This window comes from Prosopis cineraria, unplaced genomic scaffold (assembly GCF_029017545.1).
Source record: "Prosopis cineraria cultivar Desert tree isolate PC_DT_omini unplaced genomic scaffold, ASM2901754v1 PC6, whole genome shotgun sequence".
Lineage (NCBI taxonomy): Eukaryota > Viridiplantae > Streptophyta > Magnoliopsida > Fabales > Fabaceae > Prosopis > Prosopis cineraria.
In genome coordinates this window covers 14,233,448-14,245,963 of record NW_026555337.1, presented here as the reverse complement: position 1 = coordinate 14,245,963, position 12,516 = coordinate 14,233,448, and the positions used below count along the sequence as shown (strand labels likewise).

The following is a 12,516-nucleotide window of genomic DNA, read 5'->3' as shown; positions in this document are numbered from 1 at the left end:
TAATATTTACAACTAATTTTTTTAAAAATTTTTGTTAGCCAACTTAATTGTCATAAATTTATTGTTTTAGGACTTTATTATCATTTTCTCATAATATAATAAATTAAGTTATATTAGTTTACATTAAAATCTCTACACCATGAGATAGAGCTTTGTAGACTGTGATATTAAAATTTTCATGGTTAGTTTGGTGAGCTATTCAATCTGTATAGGTATTAATTAGTTCATTCAAAAATGATTGTGATGGTCCAATTATACAAAATAAGAATTCTAATATTCTTAATACGATAAAAAAGGGGGTGATCGTTTGAGTGCTCTCATTGCAGATTAGTGAGGTCGCTCAATAGAGTCACATTGTAAGTTGAGTTTTAGGTATTCTTCTCTCCATGAGGATTTCAGTTGTTATACTTGGATGGAATCTAAAATATTTGATAAATTATTTAATCTAATTTCCCTTTTCATCAAGAACAACAATATATATACCCCACAAGTTGCTGCTTCATTATGATTAATAGACTCATCTATACCTAATTGAAGCTTGAACTTTTCCAAATGATAAATTTTTGAAAACTGGGCACAATTTTGTAGCTTCAAAGACAAGGGTGAAGACAGGGGGACCAACAGTGGTCACAGTACCCCCTAACATTTTAATTTTTTTAATAAAATATAGGGATTATATATAATTGTCACATTATAGAAACAATGAGATATTAAATAAAATTATCATTTTAATTTTATATCAGTCTTTTACACATGTATAGTCCAATTGTTTTAGTAGTTTGAAGATATAATTACTATATAATCTATTTATTTTAACAACATAATATTATGGTTGCTCTTAAAGCATTAATGTCATTTAATTTTGCTTTTATTTTTATTAACAAACTTTGTCAAGCATTGCAATCAAATATATTGAATGCTATGTATTAGAATATAAAAGAAGTCTCACATCTATAGATTAGAAGATGGATCATGGATATATAAGCTTAGAAAATATCTAACTAAATGGCTTAAACTATTTTGATAGAGTATATTATCCTTGAGTATATTTAATATAAAAATCTAAAACTATGCGCTTGATATTTAACGTAAAATTACTTATTCAATATTTATGGAAAAAATGAAATATTTTTCAATTTAATGATAGTTTATATTGAGAAGGAATTTTTTAAAAATTTTATCATATACACGATGATTAAACATTTTTATGCTATGAAAAATCAATGAGAAAAACTTAAAAAAATGAATGTATATATTTTTGTTATATATATATAGAATTGAATATAAATATATACATTGAAATATATATGTTATGTTAGTGATATATATAGATTTAATTTTCTTTTAATTATCATATACTCCCTCTATTAAAAAATATAAGACATTTTTTGAAGAATTAAATATTAAAAAATATAAGACATTTTAGTCTTTTGAGGTGTAATTATTGTTTTTTTTTCAAAAATACTCCTATTGATAAATGACTTTATATTAATTGTAGGGTGTTTAATAAAGGTAAATATAAAAAGATAGGATTAATTTGAAAGTAAGTAACTACTTTATTAGGGGATAAAATTATATTAAAATACCTTAAATTTTTAAATGAAGGAAGTATACTTTATCATCTCAATCTTTCCAATGAATTTTTTTGACTCCGCCCCTATTTGAATACATAAAACACTTAATCACTTCTTTCCGTCTTATTTATAAGACCTGTACGCATGGATACTTAACACAAACTCAATGCAAATTATTCTTCTCGATTCTTTTATGAGCTCCATTTATCTTACATGAGTTAAGAAAGTTTGCTGAAATTAGTTATTTCTTGAAAAAAATTTAAATCACCCTCAATAAAAAAGTTATTGTTTAGAGGAGTTTGGTTAATTAATTAGGGAGTTTTATAGTTAGTTAGGGTCAGTGATACTAGATGGAGAAAATAAAATAGCTCATGGGATTAATTTTATCTTTAAATATCATTTGCTTTAATATTTCCTAACTAAATAATAAACAAACTTCTAACAAATTAAACAACTTCATTTAATTAATGAACTTGATAGTACTTTACAAAGTACATAATTTTAGAGTTTTAAATGTATTAACAATTTAAATAAATTTGTTAATATGTCCTTATTATTGAGGAATCATTGAAGGAGCATTTTCTATACCGTGTTTTAAAAAAGTCAGCGAAGAAAACCGGTGCCGACACTAATTATACTTTTAAATAGCAATATTCTAAGGAATATAATTAAGCACCTGAAATATATGTCTAATGTCTTTTTTTTAATTTTGCCAAAAAATATGTCTAATGTCTAAAAATACGAACCAGTTTTCGTTTCACATTAATTATGGAGAAGACGAAACCCCACTCACGAGTCTAATGAATAAAAAAAAGCAATAAAAAAAAGCGTCCCCATCTGCAAAACTTGCTCTAATTAATTAATAAGAAGCTAATATTATATGGATATATAATACATATGTTGCCGAAATCATTGGGAAGAAAGGTTTGTTGAATAACAATTTTTTAGAAATAATTTATGTAAATCCATTTTGAGCATGGATTATATTGTGGGGAGGGATATGATGACAAAACTTTATATAATAAGCTCAACTAGTTAATTTTTTTTTTGGGCCCTCAAATTTAAAGAGTATTTATAAAGATATTTATAGATTATTCACTAATAAAGTTTTCACATTGGTAGTGAGATTTAAACTTATGATATGACCTTATAGGTTATAAGTCAAATTTGTACTAGCTGAATCAAACTTTATTAATTAACTTTACCCACATTTAATTCCAATAAGTTGATGGCCTGCTTTTAATTTCTATGCAATGCCCTTATTATAATAATTAATTTTAGTAAAGGACAGATTAGAAAGCAACACGTTTTTTTTTTTGGCTATTGAAAGTAACATATTTTTATACAAGTTTAAGATATCAACTATCACTCCTTAAAAATCATTAAATCAATTAGTTTTATCTTATAATTAAAACCAGAAGGGGTGTGTATATATAATATAGAAAATAGAAATATATGCCATTTGGAAGAAAGTAGAATAAGAAGATATAGACTAGATTTCACATTAGAATAAATTATTGCTATTTTCTTTTTGCCAACTATTGCTCTTCACAATTTCCTCATTGTTATAATATACTCCTTATATACCATAAATATAAGGCATTGACCGTTGAGATTGACTAGTGTTTATAATTTTTATTCAACTATTTCCCTACTTGACTTATTATTCCTTAAAAATGGTTTATTGAAATTTCAATTCTCATTATTATTAAGACACTTGCATATACAAGATATTTAATGGTAGAATAATTAAAAAAATATATAATTTTTTTTAAAAATTAAGGTTTCAACTAATTTGTTTATAAAATTGTGAAGTAATTATCACTTTTTTTATTATAGATCATAGTAAGTAATACTTCCTTTGTCCCAAATTATAAGCTAATTTAAGATAAAATTATGCTAACTAACAAAGCTAAATAATCACACATTACATTGTTACTTTTTTAAAGTAAAAATATAAATTAAACTTTTAACAATACCCCCTATTTAATATATTTTAAATCTATAATCATTTCAATTCTTTTTTATTTGAAAAATAATATTAAAAAATATTATTAATAAAATTTTATTTTTACCAGATTCTCTTATATTTTGAAATAATAAAATGCCTTCAATATACGTCAAATTTGAGACGGAGGTGCAATTAGTTTATGTCTTTTAAAATAAATAAATAAATAAAAGATGAGGAAAAGATCAAAAAGACGTGTTCTCCAAGACGCGCTTTTGCGTTCAAATTGTCTCTTATCAAAGCTATGTTTGTCCTCACCAACTCCTACCCTTTGACTTTGTCCATGGCACACTTCGCTGGAAAGAATTGACACAATCAGAACATTAGTCTCAATTTTAATGTTAAAAACAATATTAAATGAATTTCTGCAAAACAATAAAAGGCAGCTGCTTCATATTGATGAAGCCGGTTCAAATTTTGAAGCATTATATACTTCGAGGGATTAGTTAATGCATTAAACTATAATAAATTTTGGTAGCCACGGTCAGGTGCTGCAACTATATAAAGGGTTGGATAATCCATGTTGAATCAAGCAAATTAAACACAGAAAGAAAGAAAGTTGTAGATAACTAGAAGAGAAGATCATGGGAAGCCCGATGGGGCCAAGGCAGTGGCCTCAACTGATCACACTGGCAATGGCACTTTGCCTAGTTGCAATCAGTGTTAGTGCTGATTATAGCCCTTATGCATACCAATCTCCACCTCCGCCATATGTGTACAAGTCACCTCCTCCTCCGTCTCCCTCACCACCACCTCCTTATTACTACAAGTCTCCCACCTCCACCCACCCTCTCCATCACCACCTCCACCATATGTGTACAAGTCACCTCCTCCTCCATCTCCCTCACCACCACCTCCTTATTATTATAAGTCTCCGTCTCCGCCTCCACCATCTCCGTCACCACCTCCACCATATGTGTATAAGTCACCTCCTCCTCCATCTCCCTCGCCACCTCCAGCATATGTGTATAAGTCACCTCCTCCTCCATCTCCCTCACCACCGCCTCCTTATTACTATAAGTCTCCACCTCCACCATCTCCAACACCACCACCTCTATATGTGTATAAGTCACCTCCTCTTCCGTCTCCCTCCACCACCACCACCTCCTTATTATTATAAGTCTCCACCTCCGCCTTCTCCATCACCACCGCCTCCGTATGTGTATAACTCACCTCCTCCTCCATCTCCATCACCACCCCTCCAATTATTATAAATCTATAAATCTCCACCCCCACCTTCTCCATCACCACCACCTCCATATGTGTACAAGTCTCCACCTCCACCATCTCCTTCACCTCCTCCACCATATGTATACAAGTCTCCCCACCACCCCCATCTCCATCACCACCACCTCCATATATTTACAAGTCCCACGCCCCCGCCTCCACCATCTCCTTCACCACCCCCTCCTTATGTCTACAAGTCCCCACCTCCACCATCCCCCTCACCTCCTCCGCCGTATGTTTATAAATCACCACCACCTCCATCTCCTTCACCACCGCCTCCATGTATACAAGTCCCCACCTCCACCATCAACTTCTCCTCCACCTTACTACTATAAATCACCTCCTCCGCCTCCTCCTCATGTGTACTAGTGATCCTCTGGTAAAGTTTAATAAGCTTGCTCTTATCAACCCTATTTGAATTGTTTTGGTGATAATTTTATACCCATTATTTCTGTTTGTATTCAATACTTTCATTGATAATAGGGTTTACAATAAAGTGAATATCTTATAATGCATCCCTTGTTGTGATTATGCATGTAATACCATTTGTACAATGTTATCGAGTGAATAATACAGAAGAGTTTGATTTCTTGATTTATTTCTATATATGTCAAATAGTATTATCAAAAAGGCCTACGAAAGAACTTATTTTTAGTATTTGCAGCGCTTCAAAATTAATTTTATAATTTGATGGATTAATAATGGTTTTTATTTTCTTTAATCATACATCAACCCCTCCCAACAAGATTCAAGGCCTGAAAAATTTAAATTTGAATGGTAAATAATCAAAATTTGCCAAAAAGTGTTAATCAAAATGAAAATGTACTTACAGATCGATCATTTTGCCTATATTATATTATTAAATAACAAAAACAATTTCTTTAGAGAAAATTGCTAGTTACCCAATCAAATTGGAAAGTAAAAGTTTGATTAAGGTTTCAACAAGTTCACTTGTGCGTGTTCAAACATTTGCCAACTAACCCAATCAAATTGGCCGGAAAGTAACACTTATTGAAACGTCAAGTTTTAACAATTCTATTTGATATTATAACAAGTGCCCTCATGCATTTTCAAACCTATTAATTTGTAACAGCAAGCCTTACAAATTAACAAATAAAAGTTGCTAAAATTTGAATTAGTTCAGTTAATATTTTAATAAGTCCACTTTTGCATATTCAAAAATATTGACAAGTGACTCTTACAAAGAAAGAAGACGAACTTTAGGAGTCCAATGAAAAAAAAAGGAAGAAAGAAGGTGTCCTCATCTGCAAAACTTGCTCTTATTAATTAACACTTGTCGAAATCATTAGAAAGAAAAGTTTGTTACTAATAAGTGGTTCATTCTCCATCAAGATGTTATTGCTATACATGTTGTAATTATAACCATTGGTAACAAAGAAAAGCTACATTTAAAGAATGCAGAGTTCACAATCAAAATTAAATTGGTAAGGACCATCTTCTTAAACCTTAAATAGGTTTCTGAAGTTTGTTTAATGGTAGTCTCTCTCTCTCTGATCTTGGATGCTTATCAATTATAGTTTAGGTGGATATGAATGCAAGGTCTCATTGAGGAATATAGTCATCATCCGAGTAAAGAGATCTGCATATGACTTTCCATATATTTCTATTCATTTTTGATCCAGACATAAGAATCAAAGCTTTGAACATCTTTTCCAAACAATAAATTTTTGACTCGGGTTCAGTTTCGTACGTAGCTTTGGAGATGACACAACTTTCCAATACATAAACACTTCATTACTTCTTTCAATCCTATTTATAAGACTTGTACATGATGGATCCTTGATACTAACTCAGCGGAAACTATTCTTATCGATTCTTTTATGAGCTCCAACTATCTTGTGTAAGTTAAAGAAAGTTATTTAAAATTAGTTGTTTCTTGAAAAATATTTAATATCGCTGACCCTAACTAACTATAAAGTTCCCTCATTACTTAACCAAACTCCTCTAAACAATAACTTTTAATTAGGGAAATATCTTTATAGGTCTTTATAGTTTACAAAAAATTTTAATCAGGCCCTATACTTTCAAATGTTAGGGTCGTTAATCCCGCCCCACTAACACTATCTAAAAATTGCTGATATGGCTAATGGTGGATGATGTGGCTTCCATATTTAGGGTTGTTAATCCCTCCCCGCTAACACTATCTGAAAATTGCTGATATGGCTAATGGTGGATAATGTGGCTTGCATATATCTCCACACAAGCATCTAGGTGGATTAAATGGCAAGCACGTCAACTCAGAGGGAGAGAAAAAAATTGAAATAGAGAGCTACGAAGTTGGAGCTATGTTGTAATGTTCTTTTACTTATACCATATACTTAAACATTAAATGAATACTACCATAGTAATGAAAACCAAACCAATCATTTAAGAAAATATGCTATGGTAGAAAGAGTTAAACATAGTTGGAGAAATCAAAAAAAGTGGCTAAGTATAAAATCTTCTCAAAATTGAGATCCTAAGAATCATTTAAATTCAAAAGTAAGTTTAGAGGGTCATTTAACCCTTATAAATCAAATTAAAGTAGAAAGCATTTGGGATGTATGAGAATCAAATAGACTTGAAAACAATGCAAACCAGGTCAAAAGAGTAAAAGACATCACAAAAGTACAATCTGTCATGGTGAACGTGTGTTTGACATGCACCACTGTATAGGCATCATCTGTCACAGTGCACCTATCATTACAACATCTTGTTGTCATGGTAGCTCTTGGACTCCAACTTCTAGCATGCACAACGTTTTACTTTAACCTCCAACTGAGGTATTTAGGCTCCTACATGTAGACAATCTCATGATCTAACCAATAGCTTTAGTTTCACACAAATCCAATATCATATAGAGAATTTGAATACCCTAGGGCCACATTTACACTTTTTCATACTTATACTCTCAACTAAATATCTAAATCTCCCACCACAAGCCATTAGCTCTCTTTAGGCCTTGAACCATATTCAATGGACATTAATGAACTAACTCAACAACCATAATTCAAGGTAGGGACATGAATTTTCTCAAATCATACCAGTACTAAATCCAAACTTTCAAAGAGTCTAACATAACAAAATACACTTGCATAAATCATTTGACTTGCCAAAAGTCAACATTGGGAGCAAACCCCTACTATGGGCCAAATAAACCAAAAACGCCAATAATAATTCATAAGCAATGGCCATATGCAAGCATAATGTATGCATGACCCCTAGGTGGAAATATAAATTTAGTTCCACAAAATATAGAGACATTGCAATTAAGTACTCAATCCCTAGCTTTAGAAGCCTCCCGTTTGCTCTTAACTTGATCTTTGCTTGTAAAATGTTAAATAACAGGAATGAAATAAACATCTCAATAATTAGAGAACTAAAACTCAAGTACATATAAGTGGTGGCAATCAATGAGCATGCAAAGCAAGCATGTTTCTAACGATATTTCAAGTACTCAAGCATGTAATTAACACAAACTATGATACGCATAATGAATGAACCATCTTTGTTCCTCTCCTGATTCCTTCTGACAGATTCCATGGGTTTCAAATATGAATAAGACTAGCACATGTGACTAGACTAGTCCAAGATCTCTAATTATGAGGGGTCATTCAGCCAAAGGTTCACCCACTCACTCTCAGACCATATGAATTCTCCCTCCCTTTCTTGAATCTCAAGAGTGTCATGATGGTTGTAACACTAAAAAATTTAATGAGGATTAACTAGATTAATCAAGGGTAAAATGGTAAAAAGTATATCAATTAAGTTAATGACATTTTAGAATCAGTTGCTAGTGGATTAATTGGACCCAAGTTTTGTAGTTTAGCTACTTTTCTTTCCTCAGTATCTTTTGGATTTTCTTTCACAGAACTCTGTTTCATGTGATTTGGAGTCAACTTTGCACCCATTTTTTACTATATATGTTTATCTTGACTGTCAAATACTATTCAATCCCAATTGTATGGTAGGATAAAACTAAACGAATGATTTATTACATGCCTAACACGCCATCATATGCAAATGCTTTTTGGGCTTGAAACCATTTGCACAGGGAGTTGTTTTTTCCTTCTTTTTTTTGGGGGCTCTGTTCACTTTTTAAAAAATAATAAAAATAAGATTTAAACATGTATACAAAAATATGATACATTACTGATTTTTTATATTCTGATTTAATGAATTTCACAAATTTAATCACGTTATCCTGGTTTCTATGCCCTTTTCCAATTTTCATACTCAAGACATGAACAGGTTGATTTTGCACTTATGCTTTTAATTTTGTGTTTAGCCATTCTTGTGCATGTTATGACATGCATACAAGCATGGGACAACCCTAAAAATAAGAATGGGTATACGATGCCAAAACATTCACAAGTATGAATGTTTTGTTATACCTTTTCACTCTTCCTATAATCCGTATTCATTGTACCTTATACAAGTAATTTGTGGTGCAAGAGAACCTTCACAAGAAAAAGGTTGGACTCTTGTGGTGACTATTAAATCATCCTAACAATGTGAAGGAGTGCAAATTAAAGCCATGTCTTTATTAATAGGATTTCAAGAAAGCAAGAGGAAATAAAATGACTAATTCAGTCATGGGTTGATTTTAGAATAGAACTTGATTGATGATTATGTATAAACTTTTTGTGACACATGTTCGTTAATTTTGTATACTTAACTTTATAAATGCCAATATGAATGATTATTACAAGTATGTTTTTCTTGTGAATGGTAACTACAAATTTACATGTTTACCACACATTGACAAGTGGCCAATAATGATTGATAAGTGGTTTGCCGTGATTGACAAGATACATACAACAATTTATTACATATGTGACAAAATTGCATGTTAAATTGGAGTACTCTATTGACAACTTGACGACAATCATTGACCATAAGGCAAATGCATTGACAAGAGTGAGGCACCTATCAGTGATAAGTGCAAATTTATTAGGTGCAATAGTTTCATTTAAAACTAAACACGTTATAAGGCATGTCTTTATTGACAATTGGTTAACACTCATTGACCACAAGGCAAAAGCTATTGACAAGAGTAAGGTATCTGCTAGTGACAAGTACGAATTTATTAGGTGCAACTATTTCTTTTAAAACTAAATAAGTTATAGGACACTTTATTGGCAACTTAACAACATCCATTAACAACATGGCAAAGGCTAATGACAATTCAGGCATTTGACAGTGATAAGTGATAATTAATTAGGTGTAATACTTTCCTTTCAAATTGAATAAGTTACAAGACACTATTGACAAATTGACAACATCCATTGACCACATGGCAAATGTTAATGACATGGGAGGCATCAAACCAATGACAAGTGATAATGATTAGGTGCAATAGTTATCAATTTATATTAATATACAAGGGGTACTTTATCATTGATATACAAATTTATATCATTAACAAATGTAATAAACTGGTTATAATGCAAAATATAATAAATGTGGGGTTGTTTGCTTAGTTTGATCCTATAATATGAATTATATTTGCAAAAGTTCCAAAATAATATGCATATTTATGAGTTACATTACTTAATTAATAATAGACCTCCATAATAATTTTGCCTTAAGACTTCAAAACTTATCAACAAGACCCTGTCTAAAACATTACTTCTTTCAGCTTTATTTTATAAGACTTTTTATAAAATTTAATCTAACACGTGACTCATTTACAAAAAATGTAACTCAATATCTAACCATCTCTTTATGGTTATAGGGAGAAACGACTTATTGTTTTCAAACTTGCTTAAAAGTCATTTTGAAAAGTTGTCGATACTAAACTAATTTTAACCCTACCTTTTCTTAATCTAAACATGTCATTATAAAAAATAGAATAGTGGGAGTAATTTTTTCTTTAAATATCATTTGCTTTAATATTTCCTAACTAAATAATAAACAATCTTCTAACAAATTAAACAACTTCATTTAATTAATGAACTTGATAGTACTTTACAAAGTACATAATTTTAGAATTTTAAAAGTATTAACAAATTTTAATGTATATAAATTTGTTAATATGTCCTTATTATTGAGGAGTCATTGAAGGAGTAGTCTTTAGTCTCTACACCGTGTGCAAAAAAGTCAGCGTAAACCTGTGCCGACACCAAATATGCTTTTAAGCAGCAATATTTTAAGGTAATTAAGAAACTGAAATGTGCCTAATGTCTTTTTTAAATTTGCCAAAAAATATATCTAATGTCAAAACAGTACGACCGAGTTTTTGTTTAACATTTCATTAATCATAGAGAAGACCAACATTCTCTGCATTATGAGGCTAATTGGGGAAAGTTCTCGCGTATATTCTAATTTAAAATCTCGTATTTAAATAGTCATATAACTTGTTCTTTCGTTAGAATCAACACTGGTTGGTTAAAAAGATGAGCCCCACTAACGTGTCCAATAAATAAATAAAAAAGCAAACAAAGAAGGCGTCCCCATCTGCAAAACTTGCTCTAATTAATTAAATACAAAGCTACACACACATATATATACTCCAAATATGTAAGGCATTTTTAAGAGTTGAATGGTAAAAAATATAAGACATTTTTAATCTTTTAAGGTGTAATAATTATATTTTTTCTCAAAGTACTCATATTAAATAAATCACTTTATATTTTTTTCAGAGTGAAAACCCTATTAAATAAGGGTGAATATGAAAAGATAAGCCTAATTTAAAGACAAGTAATAACTTTATTGAGAGGTGAGATTCGATTAAAATATCTTATATTTTTTAATAGAGGAAATATATATTTATGCACACAGATTATCTTATTGGCCGTAATCCTATTTGAAGCAAAATTGGGTACTTTTCCTAATAGAGATTCAAATTTTAGTTTATCACGGACTAGTACTTTCTGCTATACACAATCTTATTGGTATACAAAGCTAATATATTATATATAGTATAAGGATATAATATATATATATATATATATATGTTGCTGAAATCATTGGAAATTGGAAAGAAAGTTTATTGAATGATAATTTAAAAAATAATATAATTTATGTAAATCCATATTGAGCAGGGATGATTGAGCGGAGGCACATGATGATAAAACTTAATGTAAGCACAACAATAATTATTTCTCTTTTGCCATCAAATTGATCCAGTTATATATATTTAATGTCTTAACTTCATAGTTCTAAATAGAGGACAAAAGATATGTTGTACTTAATTTTTCCCTCACCTTACTATCGTTAATTATAAGAAGTTGTTGGCATGCTTTTAATTACATTTTATTATGATTATTAAGTTTAGTGAAGGATAAAATTAAAAGTCCAACATTTTTAAACAAATTTAAAGTATCAACTACTACTCCTTAAAAATCATGAAATAGTTAATTGTATCTTATAATTAGAATTGGAGGGTGTGTGTATGTGTAATCCAGAGATTATGCCAATTTTTTCATAATTTTATTTAATTACCCAATCTATCTAGCCCTTCTTTATAAGAAAAGAAAACACACACACGCATTCAACATATCAAAGCTGAGTTCAAACCAAATTTTTTCTAAATGAGGAAGGTGATGGTTACCATTTGAATAAGTAGAAGTTGACAAAAATATATGCCATTTGAAAGAAAGTAGAATAAGAAAATATAGAAGAGATTTCACAAGAGAATAAATTATTGATGTTTTTTATCCCAACAACTATTGTTGCTTCACTTGGGGGGAAAAAAACTATTGC

At 30.3% G+C, this 12,516-nt stretch overlaps 1 protein-coding gene across 1 annotated transcript; it reads left to right on the top strand.

The window, feature by feature from the left end:
• Positions 1–4,104: 4,104 nt before the first annotated feature.
• LOC129314294 (extensin-like) lies at positions 4,105–5,407 on the top strand. Its single transcript, XM_054957692.1, has 2 exons — positions 4,105–4,710; positions 4,813–5,407. Exons 1-2 carry the CDS (start codon positions 4,179–4,181, stop codon positions 5,142–5,144), a joined length of 864 nt encoding a protein of 287 aa, XP_054813667.1. The 5' UTR covers positions 4,105–4,178; the 3' UTR covers positions 5,145–5,407.
• The last annotated feature ends 7,109 nt before the right edge of the window (positions 5,408–12,516 follow it).

Coding starts and splice junctions, on each gene's coding strand:
- LOC129314294 (XM_054957692.1), top strand. CDS start 4,179: ATGGGGCCAAGGCAGTGGCCTCAACTGATCACACTGGCAATGGCACTT. Junction 4,711..4,812: donor TTATTATTATAAGTCTCCAC/CTCCGCCTTCTC, acceptor ATAAATCTCCAC/CCCCACCTTCTCCATCACCA.